Genomic DNA, 15,814 nt, shown 5'->3' with positions numbered 1-15,814 from the left:
ACTCATGAACAGGTGGTACAGTTACAGATAGAGGTGCGTACACTTATGCGCACAGTTTCTGTAAAAGAGTGAGTAGAAATACACTTAATGCACGCACAATGACATTTCAAGATAACAGTGAAAACAACACCGCAACATATAACAGAGACTTTCTGAGCAAGAATGAGAACAAAAACGACAATATCCCTTAGCACAGAAGGCGACTGTACACACATAAGGAACGCTCAGAATAGCACCCAACAATGTTGCTGCCTCAAATTATTTTTTCGAGGTTCCTGTATTCGGGTTTATACACAGCGCCAAAATTCTTCTCTACTTATAACTTCAGACGGCCAATGAAAATACGGCCGAGTGAATATGCTTTGACAAGCAAGCTCAACTGCCCCATGGCAAAATCTTCATGGTTCTCATACGCTTTGATTCCTCTTTCTCACGAGCTTATCGCCACACTCTCAGCATCATTATCATCATCATCATCATCATCAGCCTATATTTATGTCCACTGCAGGATGAAGGCCTCTCCCTGCAATCTCCAATTACAACTTGCACCTGCAAATTTCCGAACTTCATCGCTCCACCTAGCTTTCTGCCGTCCGCGACTGCACTTCCCTTCTCTTGGTATCCATTCTGTAACCATAATGGTCCACCGGTTATCCATCCTACGCATTACATGGCCTGCCCAGCTCCATTTCTTTCTCCTAATGTCAGCTAGAATATCGGCTATCTCCGTTTGTTCTCTGATCCACACTGCTCTCTCCCGGTCTCTTAACGTTAGGCCTAACATTTTTCGTTCCATCGCTCTTTTTACGGTCCTTAACTTGTTCTAGAGCTTCTTTGCTAACCTCCAAGTTTCTGCCCTGTATATTAGCACCGGTAGAATGCAATGATTGTACACTTTTCTTTTCAACGACAGTGGTAATCTCTCAGTCAGGATTTGGCAATGCCTGCCGTATGCACTCCAACCCAATTTTACTCTTCTATAATTTCTTTCTCATCATCAGAGTCCCCTGTGCGTAATTGACGACCTAGATAAACGTACTCCTTTACAGACTGTAGAGGATGACTGGTGATCCTGAATTCTTGTTCCTTTGCAAGGCTATTGAACAGTATCTTTGTCTTCTGCATATTAATTTTCAACCCCACTGTTACACTTTCTCGGTTAAGGCCTTCAATAATTTGCTGTAATTCGTCCCCATTGTTGCTGAATAGGGCAATGTCATCTGCAAACCAAACGTGGCTGAGATATTCGCCGTTGATTCTCACTCCTAAGCCTTCCCAGTCTAAGAACTTGAATAAGTCTTCTAAGCATGCAGTGAATAGCATTGGAGAGATTGTGTCTCCTTGCCTGACTCCTTTCCTGATAGGTAACTTTCTACTTTTATTGTGGAGAACCAAGGTTGCTGTGCAATCCTTGTAGATATTTGCCAATATATTCAAGTATGCATCCTGTACTCCTTGGTTGCGTAATGCCTCTATGACTGCTGGTACCTCTACTGAGTCAAATGCTTTTTCATAATCTATGAAAGCCATATAGAGAGATTGATTGCACGCCGCAGATTTTCCGATTATCTGATTGATAACATGGATATAATCCATCGTGGAATATGCTTTCCTGAAGCCAGCCTGTTCTTCTGCTTGGCTTAAGTCAAGTGTTGCCCTGGTTCTATTTGAAATTACCTTGGTGAATATTTTATACAATACTTATACAATCTATAATTCTTCAATTCTTTAACGTCTCCCTTCTTATGGATAAGTTTAATGTTGGCGTTCTTCCAGCTTTCTGGTACACTTGAAGTCATGAGGCATTGCGTATAAAAGACCGCAATCTTTTGAAGTATAATATCTCCTCCATCCTTGATTAAATCGAGTGTTATTCCATCTTCTCCAGCAGCTTTTCCCCTGGTCATGTCTTTCAAGGCCCTTCTAAGTTCATCAATAGTTATAGAAGTAGCCTCTATATCATGTTCATCACTACTTCGAATGAAAGTAGCTTGGCTGCTCTGGGCACTGTACAGGTCAGTATAGAATTATTCCGCTGCTTTTACTATGTCATCAAAATTGCTGATCATATTACCCTGCTTATCATTCAGTGCATACATCTTGCCTTGTCTTATGCTGAGTTTCCTTCTCACTTATTTCATGCTGCGTCCATACTTTACTACTTCCTCAATATTTTCCACGTTATAATTTCGGATATCCCTTACTTTCTTCTTGTTGATCAGTTTCGACAGTTCAGCTAATTCTATCTGACCTCTTGAGTTTGACACTTTCATGTTTTGCCGTTTCTTTATTAGGTCCTTTGTTAGTTGGGTGAGCTTACATACTGGTTGCCTTGGTGCCTTACCTCCAACTTGAATTGCTGCTTCTGAGATCAGCCTTGTTACGGTTTCATTCATCACCTCTATGTTATCTTCATCTTCCTGTTCCAAAGCTGCATATTTGTTGGCGAGCACCAGCCTGAATTGGTCTGCTTTTACCCTTACTGTGTCTAGGTTGGCCTGTTTCTTCTTGACTAATTTTATCCTTTCTCTCTTCAAATTGAGAGAAATCCTCACTAACCTATGGTCACTGCACCTTATCATACCTAACACTCCTACATCCTGCACTATGCTGGGATTTGCAGAGAGTGTGAAATCTATTTCCTTTCTTGTCCCTCCATTAGGGCTTTTCAAGGTCCACTTCCTGTTGCTGTACTTCCTGAAGAAGGTATTCATTATTCTGAGCCTATTCATTTTTGCGAATTTTACCAACATCTCTCCTCTATAGTGTTCCTAGAACCGATGCCGTAGTTGCCAATTGCTTGCTCACCAACCTGCTTTTTCCCCACCTTTGCATTGAAGTCGCCCATGACTACAGTATACTGAGTTTCACCTTTCTCATTGCTAAATCAACATCTTCATAAAACTGTTCTATTTCTTCATCATCGTGACGGAAGGTTGGGGCGTAGGCTTGTACAACCTTCATTCTATACCTCCTATTCAGCTTTATTACGACGACTGCTACCCTCTCATTAATGCTGTAGAATTCATCAGTGTTGCCCGCTATGTCCTTATGGACTAGAAATCCTACTCCAAATTCTACCTTATCTGGAAGACCTCTGTAGCAGAGGACGTGGCCGTTTGTCAGCACTGTATGAGCTTCCCCAGTTCATCTCCCCTCACTAAAGCCAATAATATCTCAGGCAATACCTGATAATTCTTCAAATAGCCCTGCTAAGCTAGCCTCACTCGATAGGGTGCGCGTGTTGAACGTTACCAGGCTCAATTTCCATTGGCGGCCTGTCCGGACCCAGAGATTCTTAGCAGCCTCTGCCGCGTCGCAGGTCTGACCGTCGCCTTGGTCAGGTGCTCCGCAGCCGCTGGAGATGAGGGTCATGGGTAAATTGTGGGAGTCTTTTCTAACACTTCTACATCCTTTTACATCCACTTCTACATCCTTTTCTACACTTTTCCATCGGTTTCTAAAATGTTATTATCCCATTATTAACAATCGATGTTTGGGAAATGTACTTTTCAGAGCTATATATAACGAAATATGAGACACAATGCGCAAAAGCAAAATTGCGTCTTACATTACGTCCGTTTCTCGTTTCTCCAGATTGATTTTCAACGGATGCTCTCTTTGAAGAGTTTCCGGCTCTTGAAAACCGTGGTTCGACCATGCGCTTCGAGCACTTCAGACCAAAATATTGAAAGGCCCGAGAACACGGAGATTCACGTAGCGTGTTTCTGCAGCCATATGGCGATATGTAACAAATCACTCGGTAAGGCTGTACGCAAGCTGAGTCCCCCATCAAGGCGAGTTGCGCTTCATAAAGCCTATGTGGGCCGTCCCATAATACGCTCTATAGATAATGAAGGGTTATAAAAGAGCGATGTTAAAGCCAGAGCCCGTTGCGCGCTGATCAGCGTTTATATAAAATGCCACTCTTGACAGAAGCTGACAGGGAATGTGGGCTACCCGGAAAAGCCTTTCCGGTTCGCGCGCTCTAGATCAAGAGAGAACAGTGGAGAAGGATGCTTGTTTTACTTCCTGATGATGTCACCCAAAGGCATTTAACGAAGGTGAAATTGATAAAATATATTTCTTTAGTCACCATGAAATTGAATTTCTGATTGCACTCCCTGTACACCGAATTAGGAGACCTCAATCTCCTTCTGGTATTAAATTTGAGCTGTGAAGTGAAGGAGTTTTTCTGACCTGGCCTCTATCCAACCATAAGTTTGTCATTACATTGTAAAAGTTGTCAATTTTGCTTTTGTAATTTTACACACCCGTAACTGTTGTTTCTGTCTTTCATTGTTCCCCTGCGCCACAAAGCACCAAATTAATCATCTTTCATTGTTTACGATATTGACGTTTCAGATAGAATTGAGGTTCTTGTGCTTTCCAGGAAGTAAAGAAGGAAACCAAGACCGCGGAAGAAAAATTACGTACTAAGCTGGATCTCCTCACCTGTACCCGCTACAGAGAAAATTCAGATTCCAGTGACTACATATGACTCTGACTCAGGCTGATCCATCCTCGGAGAGTGAAGCCAGCCAAACGGTGAATTAGATGCGAGTTTTCGGCGCATAACAGTTATCTCTTTTCCCTTTTGACCGAGTTCAATTATAGTGCTGTCTTTGGTCCAATGTGTTATACCGGGTGAAAAAAAAAAAAAAGAGTGGCGGTCACTAAAGAATGGTATAGGAGCGGCCTTGTAGGCTTTTCTCGGTTTTATTGTAGGGGTATTTCGAAATTTTCTTATCGTATATTGCCTTGAAATAGAAATTCGTCAAGAGCACTGAAGGTGTGTGGCATATCTCAAGTATAGGCAGAAAGAATCAATTGAATTGAATTGAATTGAAAGAAATACGAAAACAGAGGGAGAGAGAACTACCCTGGTGTGCAATTTACTGCAGACCAGTTGAGATTAACCATGAATTCTAATCTTGACGCCCACTGGTGCGATTCCTACTTCCGTGCAAGTGAATAAATAGTTGCCGAGATGTCTGCATAGGCGCACATACGGCTGAAGTATAGCACACTAACAGTTCCAATGTGTGCGTCGCCGTTGTCATAGCAGACCTTTAGCTTCCTATCAATTTCTATCTCAGAGCAGGTTATAATGGTAGCTTTTGCTTAACCTACAGTATATTAGTCTCTCTAGGTTGTTTGACCTTGATTAACATAGCAATATAGGCAATAGTATATGAAAATATTTTCAGCACTAATGCCACACTCGGTGTTACAGACGCAGAGCGCGTTTTGCGCGTCTGGTCAGCACATCGCGACTCGTCGCTACAACAGGCATACGTTGAATCATGAGCTGGTTTTCCGAACCGTGTTTCACAAACGCCAGCTATTATGTCCGCACGAGAGGCAGATAGCACAGTATAATGCAGGTGTGTCACGTAGCCTCTGGCGTAATTGGTGTGGACCAGTGGCGTGGAACTGTATAACCTCGTTTAGAAGCACCGTCCTTACCACACGAGGGCCGTCGTAATATGATTGCGCCGGTGCATGTTGCCATGGAGATTCGTTTTAGGTGAGGCAGGCGTCGCGATGTCAAATGTCCTGACGCTTTCTTTCTCTACATGCCCATGAATTGTAGCTGCCGTAACTGCAGCTAAACGTTCTGCGCCCCCGCCTCCCCTCACCCCCTGAGTACCTTAACGTCGTTAGTGGGCGTAGAGCTTTAATGTGATGGGAGGGATGTTTGCTTTTTACCAGTGGTTTGGAAGCCGTGTGTAGAAAGTAAAAAGCAAAAGAATGAAATAAAAGCTACAGCAGAACATGTTACATGTTGATGGCAGTACATGGTATATAATGGTCAGTACCATGATTTGCTGGTACCTTCCCTCAGCATAGCGATATCGAGCAGACATTTTAGAGGTTTATGCTTCGATCAATTGCCAGAAACGCCATTTTCTAGGAACCGTGAGTGTCTCTGGTGAGTATTTCTTCGGTTCTCTTTGCTAAATATCGGTGCACGTATCGAAACGTCATTTTTGTATGCGCAGCACTTACTATGTACCGGTAATGAATGAATGAATGAATGAATGAATGAATGAATAACCTTCTTTCTGCAGATGGCGAAGATAATTAGAACGCTCGCATTGCAAAACGCTACAGTAATTACCATGCCCAGCCAGCTTTTCAAAATACACATTTTCTTCCCGAGCAATGTCAAGTGAGCCACGACGTAATAAAAGCTTTCTAACATTATTCTTGGAAAGAATTAGCGCAAGGAATTCACCCATTTGTGGTTTCATTGCGTGTAAACTGTACGTAATAACGCTACTATATAATCTAGACGGAAGTTGACTGTTTCTATAGGGAACTTCCATCTTATGTCTGCGTTCGCATGGTTGTTAACACACGGTTCCATGGATTCACTTATTCGTTAATAATGTCGTCAGTTCGTTCCTTCGTCTCTCTATGCATGTACGCTCTTTTAATCTAATAAATGTATGCTGTTAATTTATCCCTGGGCTTCGTGTGTTCTTCCTGTGCCTATTTGTTGTCGCATTTCGAGCAAAGATATGACATAGAGGTAGGTGTCGGATAGACTGCACAATCGTGTGGCGGTGACGAACAGTTGCTATCGTGGACACCATGAAACCACGATATCTTTATTGTGCATGTCAGTACGCCCCCTACAGTTGACAACTATGCATTGAACTATCAGTCAGGAATAAGCATGCGCACAATGGCTCGTAAATGCGGTTACTGTGCTCAGAAAACGGTCCGGGGCGTGCGACCTGCGTAACTGCTCTGCGAGTAGCTGCTGGCGTTTGTCCACCACAACACGCATTCGTTCCTCCTGGGCTACTCGCACACATCTCCATAACAATAAAATGCAGTTCGTTCTTCTCACTGGAAAATCACAAATGCATGCCCTCTTTCATGCTGGCGACAAGGACGGCGATCTGTTAACGACTGCGTGAGGAAGAAGGCGTGCTTTTCAAAAGACGTTGTGCTTTTGTATCAGCAGCATAAACGAGTGAATGAGGTCACACCACGACTGCAGTGAGTTCGCCAACCACCATTTGCTGAAGCTACGAAGCGCATGGGCCGTACTGTCGGCTTTCATTGTCACTGTATGCAAAAGTAACTCGCTACATAGCGTGCTCACTCATTCGCCCTTATTAGCTATAGCTTTCTCAACACGGACTGACGGAATGTGCTTTCTGTCATCAATTGGACATGTGCACTTGGTAAGTCGCGTCTCACTCGTTCACAATGTCCGCTTTGTTGAACTCTAGGTTGCTTTAATGGAACATAAACTAAGGCGAAATACTACGCAATAATAATTGAACGACAAGGAATAATAACAACAAAGCGAGTATTTCCGTGTGCAGTTTTATTTATTCAGCTACAAACGAACACAGGCGCCGAGAACGCAGCTTGCGTGCGCCTGTTGTAGTTAACAAAATTCACACAGAATACATCTGAACATCAACAAACGTAGCTGCTGGCTTTGATGCAACAACAAAGAAGTACAACGATAGCCAGCACACCTAAAAACTGTAAAGCATGATGTTTGCCATCCTGTCAACAGACAAAAATCAGTCTTGGCACACATACAACCAACAGATGATAAACTCTTATGGTACAGGGCGACTCGAGTATGCGAAAATAAAATACCATTCAGCTGAATAACACAGACAACACTCAATTGAACATAACATATCTTGTATTTAAATGTGCACGATGTCTTTAGCGAAGTTGATTATCATGATTGCGATAAAGATGCGCGTCAGTACAATATTACTAAGCATTTGTACAACTGAATCATTTTAAAATTTTATACATTACAGCATCGCTTTAGACAAAACACGATAATAAGCTGCGCAGAATATTGCTTTCATCGACGATGATCCATTGCATGCCGACAGACGGCGTCCCTTCTTCAAAAGCTTGATGGTTCATGGCATCTGTCCAGAAAGGAAAATGAGTAAATTGATTAAGCGCTTAATTATGAAGTCACAAAAGCAGCTTAATAGACTAAACAGTAAAGCGTTTTCTCATGGCGTAACGTCATTGTTGTAAATGATAGAAAAATTATGCTCAGCAATCGTAACCCACTTACGTTTGCTTTCTAAGCAGGCTGCAGGTTTGGGCTAGTTGGTTGGACATAATTGAACTACCAGCATGAAAGTATAACTGGACATTAATGAAGAGAAAGGAGTCCGTGTTTCGTGCATTATTTGCTTTCGTGCCCAGTTCTACTTTCGCGCTACTAGTTTGCCTCATGAATGCAACTGTAAGTTATTAAAAACATGGTGACTGCCTTTACGCCTAATGTTAATCTTGTAAAGGCGTCCCGGGTTAGTTCTTTCTCGTGAATTGGAAGAAATTTATGAGCTGTTGCTTTAAGATTGCAACAGTTTGAGACCACCATAGTTCTGACTAGTTTGTGATAGTTTCATACAATTTCTTCTCAACGTTTAAATTCCAGAGAGAATCTTTGCTATCTAACCAGTTCTTATCGCATAGAATTTTCTTCATCGTTATGCAATTCGCTGTCCTAATCTAACCCCAATGAAAGTTCGGATGCACTCGCTAACCCTGAAAAGAAGCCGGGAATGTAAAAAAATTAACTAACCAAACTTATGTCTAAATATTTCAAGTTGTTAAAGATATGGCTTGCTTTGACATAAAGGTCTGACAACCATTTCACATAACATCGAAGTGTCACACCTTAAAAAATAATATGCATTTCCTAAAGCCTGATGCCTATTCTGTGTCAAACAGGGGAAAGATCGATATTGCGCAAAAATAAATGAGATTTCAGAATCAGCAGTGAATGAAAGCCGAGAGGCACTAACCAAAGATCACGCAATATGCGGGATGTCTGGTCACCACTTGTTACCACCGCCTCCACTCCAGGAGCCCCGGCTGCCAGCTCCAAGCTGCTGCTGCCATCCTCCTCCGCCACCACTTCCTCCGTACTTGGCGCTGTACTTGCCTGCCGTCATCCAATCTGCTACACCGCCGAACATCATCTGCCCGACTCCCGCCGAAGTGTATTGCTGCGCTGCTCCATCCGTCGTCCAGGAACCTGACCAGGTTTGTGGTTGTGCCCATGGATCGCTTCTGCTGAAGCTCCACTGAACTTTACCTACGCCGCCTCTCTGCCCCCCACCAAATCCCCCACGACCTTTCTGGAATGCGCCGCCATCCCAGCCACCACCTGCACCACCACCGTTTTGCCCCCCTGCCTGTCCATCCCAGCTAGCGCCACCTTGGGACGGCAGGTAATTATTCTTTCGTCTTCCTCCAGCCTGCGGGCCGAAGCTGCCTCTGCCCTTCTGACTGACATCTCCGATCCATACGCCAACGCTTCCCTGGTCGGCCTGCCAACCGCCGCCGTCTCCTCCACCACCGGCACCTTGCCAGGGTCCGGCACCACCACTACCAAATTTACCGTTACCATTACCGCCCTTTGCAGCCCAAGAATCCTGACCACCATAACCGCCTTGTTGCCATGGCCCACTTCCAGTGCCTCCAAACATTGTCTGCGTCCAAGAAACGCCGGTACTTCCACCTCCAAATTTGCCGTTTTGAGACCACGAGCTGCCACCATTGCCAAAACCTTTGCCCCCGCCAAAGCCATTATTTCCGTTTCCACTCCAAGAGGCGCCCGCGCCATTAAACTTTGAGGAGGAGTCCCATGGGCCAACTGCTCCACCACCATTCCCACCCTTTTTCGTACCATATCCTCCCTGATCCCAAGGTCCCGGACCAGAACCGCCTGATCCTACGCCTCCTTGAGCCCAAGGTCCTCCTCCGAGTCCACCAGATACTTTTCCATTGCCTCCAGCCCCAGCCCAGGGACCACCAGGCACACCTTTTCCTCCCTCAACGCTTCCGCTGTCCCATGGGCCTGCTCCACCGCCTCCCTTTACAGCCCCTCCATACGATCCCTGATCCCAAGGACCTGCGGAGACAGGGACTCCTCCAAGATCTGGCTGAGAAAATCCATTAGACTTTCCTTTTCCAGCCCATGGGCCAGGCGCTGCTCCCTTGCCACCACCGAAGCCTCCTTGGTCCCATGACGCTCCAGCACCAGCTCCCTTGCCGTTGTCCCAAGGTCCCGGTGCACCTCCACCGTAGCTGCCCTGACCGGCCCAAGATCCGCCACCAGCACCATTACCACCTGCTCCAGCCCATGGTTTGGGTCCAGCTGTTCTTCCGTTTCCACCATATCCTCCTTGGTCCCACGATGCACCTCCAGAGCTCAATTTAGAACCACCGCCGTTTCCTGCGCCTGCCCATGGTCCTGCGCCACCATAGCTCTTTGGCCCTCCACCGTTAGCTGCGCCTGCCCAAGGCCCTGACCCGCCAAAGCTCTTAGGTCCTGCACCGTTTCCTGCACCGTTTCCTGCACCATTTCCTGCACCTGCCCAGGGCCCTGGCCCGCCAAAGCTCTTAGGTCCTGCACCGTTTCCTGCACCATTTCCTGCACCTGCCCAGGGCCCTGGCCCGCCAAAGCTCTTAGGTCCTGCACCGTTTCCTGCACCATTTCCTGCACCTGCCCAGGGCCCTGGCCCGCCAAAGCTCTTAGGTCCTGCACCGTTTCCTGCACCATTTCCTGCACCTGCCCATGGTGCTGGCCCCCCAAAGCTCTTAGATCCTGCGCCGTTTCCTGCACCATTTCCTGCACCTGCCCAGGGCCCTGGCCCGCCAAAGCTCTTAGGTCCTGCGCCGTTTCCTGCACCTGCCCAGGGTGCTGGCCCACCAACGCTTTTAGGTCCTGCACCGTTTCCTGCACCGGCCCATGGTCCTGGCCCACCAAAGCTCTTAGTACCACCATTTCCATATCCACCTCCCCCTTGTGCCCAAGGTCCCGCTCCTCCCTTGGCAGCGCCTCCGAAACTTCCCGAGTCCCAAGGGCCTGGCGATGATATCTTCTTTCCTCCGGCACCGTTTCCGCCATTGGCCCAAGAGGCAGCGCCGCCTCCATTCCCACCTTTACCACCAGCAAAGCTTCCGTACCAAGGCCCAGATCCGTAGCTCGCCTTGCCATTACCACTCCCTCCTTGCGCCCAGGGACCGGCTCCGGTTGCTGGCTTGCCATTTCCGGTTCCGCCTTGTGCCCACGGACCTGCACTTGCCGGACTGTCTTGAAGCCAAGCATCGGCAGCACCGAATCCTTTTCCTGCCCCTGCACCTTGAGCCCATGGGCCGACGCCTGCAGCGGATGTCTTTCCATAGCCTCCTGCACCACTCGGCGTCCACGAATCTTGAGCTACAGCTGTCTTGCCTCTCCAGGGTCCACTTTGAGCATTCTGGGAGAATGATTTGCCGCCTTGGTCCCACGACACAGCTCCCCCGTACCCTGCTTTGTTGCCACCTAATTGTCCTTGCGACCACGATGCCCCACCACCGGAGCCACCAAGTTTCCCACCACCAAGACCACCTTGATCCCAGGAGTCAGTGCCACCAGAGAATTTCGATCCTTGTGAAAAGTCCCATCCAGTTCCTTTGCCACCAGCCCCGAAGCCACCGTTCTGGGTCCACGATGCACCACCGCCGCCGCTACCGCCAATCTTGCCGCCACCGAATCCTCCGGCTTGGTCCCACGGTCCGACGCCAGCTCCTCCTCCTCCGAAGGACTTGCCAGAGCCACCAAATCCACCGGTCTTCCCTGCTCCGGCCCATGGATCAAGGCCGGCACTGCCTCCGTAGCCACCGCTCGATCCTTTTCCCGCGCCAGCCCAAGGTCCGGCGCCCGATGTGAAGCCAGCGCCACCCGAGCCTTTACCCGAGCTTTGCCATGGTCCGGCACCTCCGCCGAATCCACTACTTCCGGAGTCGGCCCACGGTCCAGCACCACCGAAAGCGCCACCACCATTGCCCTTGCCAGCATCAGCCCATGGTCCAGATCCACCAGCTCCTCCGCCGATGCCCGACGATCCGCTGCCGGAGTCAGCCCAAGGACCAAGTCCAGCTGTACCGCCACCACCGCCGTAGCTTTGTCCTCCCGAAGACCAGGATGAAGATCCGCCGGCACCTTCATACCACCCTGTCTGTGCAGTCGCTGACGCCTTCAGTGGCTCGAGAGCTGTTTTAGCGACTTTCTTTTTCGTTTCTGCTTTCTTTTCTTCGCAGTGAGCGGTGTTTACCAAGAGTATTAGAAATACAAACGTCACCACCTGAAATAAAAAGGTAATATAGGCTAAGTATTTCGTCTTGCAAAACACCCAAGCTAATCAGGAATACTTCTACCCCAATGACAAACGAGCTCCACTTGTTTGTCCTGGGGCTAGAAGTATTCGTGATACAAGTTCTTGAGCTTAATCTGCACACATCTTTTCTTCAGTGACGAGAACATGGAAAAAAAGAACTCTAGGTGTAAATGCATGGCGCCAGCCAACTTGACGAGACCATCAATGAACAGCATTACTTACGTTTCTTTCGTGCACCAATATCTGCAGACAAAGCGCATGGCACGGTATAATAGAGGTTATTTTTCCTAGGCCAGCGGGAGAGACGAAATCCCTTTTGTCGGCTCGTTAACCGGTGCTGAGGAGATACAATGTGAGCCGCTAATGACGCGGCATTGATTAAAATAACTTCGAAAGGCGGAGGAAAGAGGTAAGCGGCCAGTGTAACGGGCACAAAAGGGACCATAGAGGGGCGACCAGTGTAGGAAGGACCGACGCTCGGAACGCGGTGGCGGACGGTCGGCAGCGGAGCTTCTGAGCGCTCCGTCCGCGAGGGCCGACAAGAATGGCCAAAGGGGCGGCTGTGCGCCGGTAGCGAACACTCATGCATGCAGAATCACTTCCGATGTCGCCGATCCTCCTCAGTCACGGCCGACTGCACATCACTGTTGATAGAAACGGGGCCGCTGTTCGCTGGCCGTCGTGGAGCTAACAAAAACGCCAGTGCCCTCGCAGTTTTTTTTGGCGGGGAGAGGAGCGTAGTGTGTTGCACGAGGAAAGATGAATATAAACGCCCCGCTCCGGGCTGTCTGGAATCCTCGTGTTTTCACAACAGCTTTGTTTTCCTCGCCGCTGCGAGGAGCACAGAAGGTGAGGGAAGAGAAGACTGAAGATAATCTGTCACGTAACTGTTGCGCAATACATCTCGTTATGAAGAACGACAGGCAGAAAACGTAGAGCCGCGTTCTGGTAGCGGGGAGGGTGGAGTAAGAAAGAGCGATGGTAAAGAGGGCTCCGTGAATACTGTGTCGAGGGCGAGTCACTAACAATTAAGAGTTGCCCAATGGAAGAATGATTTCTTGCGACATCATTTCGAGGCGTGAGAGCTCGATTTCCTTCTATGTTTCTTTCACAAGATAGCTACGACTCAGAAGAGAAATTTGGGAGAATACGAAGGAGAAAACTGACTGAGATACGCATAAAGGGACGACAAAGAGGACGGCAACCGCGACCCTCAAAAGTAATCGAATTCTATTTACGCTCAATTTACTACCATTTACTGAGTAGCTGTAGCGCCTATAGTAGCCTAAGGACAACATACCGTTATGGGAACCAACCTTCCTCATGCTATATATATAACGAATGTAATCTGCTCTTTGACAGCCGTGTTTAACGAGGTGACTTTGCATGATTGCATCAAGGGCATTCTACTGAAATACATGACCGATACTGAAATAATATTTTGCCCTAGCAGCCCTGTCTTCAACATTTTATGATTATCGTTTTCGCACGCTGTTCTGGTAACGTATACCTTCTGGGAATATCCGCGGATGTCATGCCGCACTCGGTATGGATGCCAAGAGGTCCTCCTTTACTTACAGCGATACATTTCACTTGGCTTCGTCGTCAGCAGCCCCGCTAAGGCGCACGAGATAGCCCTACACGATCCCATTAAGAAGCTAGTTTTCCCCGCGATAGCGAGGAGAGAGTGGACAATTTTATCAGAACTTGCATTACAATATCAATGGCGAAGGAATCTTGCTTTCTGTTGGTTACTAACAAAATATTGACGATTGGTGTTACGCGGTTTACCGCTTGCGTATAATGAGGTATTAAGGAACCACTCACTGTGTAAGGTATTTTAACATATGTATAAATGCTATTATTGAGAACTGCTCTAAAATTACGAGGACTTTTGAAGCACGGTGATGACATCGAAGGCCAATTTTTATATCTGCTGGTTGTTGTTGCACCTAAGATCCGATCATTCGATTACAAATGAACGTAAAACCCCAGCTCACCTAATAAACTTTCTCCTGGAGGAGTTATTTTATCATTGACGGGTTCTCAACTTTTCTAAGGAAAACTCGGCATGCTTTAGGATTCGCGCTCTCTCTCAGCTGCGTATATACCTCATATTGCGAGGAGCAGTAACCTTTAGGGCTTAAAGCGAATTAAGAAATAATGCTTTCCAAATGTTCTGCTTACTTGCTCACTGCATAAAAATTCAGTTCATCCAGCAGAAGCGTACACGTGTCTTAATTTACTTTCTTATCCACTGTGTTCTGCAAGCATTCGGTATAGAAGAAAAATTCAGATGGCCAATGAGCCAAGTACTGTGAAGCATGGCTGGAAATACGGAGCGGCGTGTTACCCTAGGCAAGATACGTGCATCCCTGAAACCAGATCAGTAAATGCTTTGATTCATAAACAATGCTTGCCATTGACCGGCTGCCTTCCCAGAGGTCTGAATCCGAGCTAGTTTGTAAGCTTACACCTTTGAAGAGGACAGCGCGAATGACGGGTCAAGCAAGTGGCAAACACACACACAGCGTGCTTTGTGAGCTCGTTTGTATTTGCCGCTCACTTGTTGCGTCTTTCGCGCTGTTCCCATCGAAGATGTGGCCTTCGCTGAATGATGCACTGGCTACCACGACTTTCCGGCCTCTGTTATAGCATGTACCGATACATACTATGAATCGCATACTGAAAAAGGGGGCGCTTGTGCTTTCGAAGTGCTGGTAGGTTGTACATATCTAGTAGTTTTCATTCAACAGTCCTACGGGATACATTCCAATAGGTTTCTGAGCCAATATATCTCCACGAGGAAATAGTTTTCCAATGCGCACTGCGAGTTCCGACCAGAACACGTATTCCACTGAATCGCTGAGACTATCGATTTCTGTGGATAGCACCGGAGAACGTTGCCCTTTCAAACATCTCACGCCGTCCCGTCACAAAAGCATCCTTGTTCGCATCCACGTGACCCTGCTTGTCGACGCACACGCTAACACGCGTTTCCGTCAGGAGACGACGGCGCCGGAACAACACATGCGTCTGCCTACCTTGCCCGTCCTAATCCCCGGAGAAGCCATGGCGGTGCGGTTTGTGGCCATGGCTGAATGGCCGTCCGTATATATACCCCAGCCCCGCGCTAGGCGGTGATGAGAGGCGCGACCCCCCCTTCTTTCACCCCCAGCCCTCTGACGTTGTTGCGGGTCATCTCATTGTAAGGAGGCTTGAAGAAGGGGAAAGTGACGGCGCGACGACGTGCAGGTTGGCGGGGGCGAGAGGACACGGAGCTCTTAGTTTCGGTCGTCGCCTCTCCTTTCGCCCGCTCCTTTCTCTTTGGCGAAGAATGGTTCCTGCCAGGAGAGAGCGCAGACCCACGCTCGTGCGATCACTCCCCTCACGCTCGCTCGAAGCTGCTTTGCAGTATCTTCTTCTGCACGCGGCGCTCCTCTTTTGCATGCGGCCAGTGGACAGCCCTGATACCTTCTCTTGCCACCGGGGCAAATGTACGACACATGACCTTAATCGCAATAATCGCGACCAAGGGCGCAAAACAGGCGGGCGCAACGTCGTCTTGACGTGGTGAAGAAGGGTGGAGGCTCACCTTAAATGCACGCGCAACACGAGCGCGCAGTTACAAGAGG

The 15,814-nt window shown here is 47.7% G+C and overlaps 1 protein-coding gene across 1 annotated transcript; it reads right to left on the bottom strand.

Moving 5' to 3' along the window:
* Window positions 1–7,339: 7,339 nt before the first annotated feature.
* On the bottom strand, window positions 7,340–15,274 carry LOC125947508 (fibroin heavy chain-like). Its single transcript, XM_049672337.1, has 4 exons — window positions 15,224–15,274; window positions 10,391–12,146; window positions 8,817–10,312; window positions 7,340–7,922 (listed from the first exon to the last, which is right to left on the bottom strand). The coding sequence occupies exons 1-3, from the start codon at window positions 15,272–15,274 to the stop codon at window positions 8,847–8,849; spliced, it is 3,273 nt and encodes a 1,090-aa protein (XP_049528294.1). The 3' UTR covers window positions 7,340–7,922; window positions 8,817–8,846.
* Between the last annotated feature and the right edge of the window lie 540 nt (window positions 15,275–15,814).

Source organism: Dermacentor silvarum, chromosome 8 (assembly GCF_013339745.2).
Source record: "Dermacentor silvarum isolate Dsil-2018 chromosome 8, BIME_Dsil_1.4, whole genome shotgun sequence".
In the NCBI taxonomy this organism is placed as follows: Eukaryota; Metazoa; Arthropoda; class Arachnida; order Ixodida; family Ixodidae; genus Dermacentor; species Dermacentor silvarum.
Note: the sequence above shows the minus strand (reverse complement) of the source record. Positions and strands in the feature narration are given on the sequence as shown.

Coding starts and splice junctions, on each gene's coding strand:
- LOC125947508 (XM_049672337.1), bottom strand. CDS start 15,274: ATGGCCACAAACCGCACCGCCATGGCTTCTCCGGGGATTAGGACGGGC. Junction 12,147..15,223: donor CGGGGATTAGGACGGGCAAG/GTAGGCAGACGC, acceptor TTTTTATTTCAG/GTGGTGACGTTTGTATTTCT. Junction 10,313..10,390: donor CGGGCCAGGGCCCTGGGCAG/GTGCAGGAAATG, acceptor GGCCTTGGGCAG/GCGCAGCTAACGGTGGAGGG.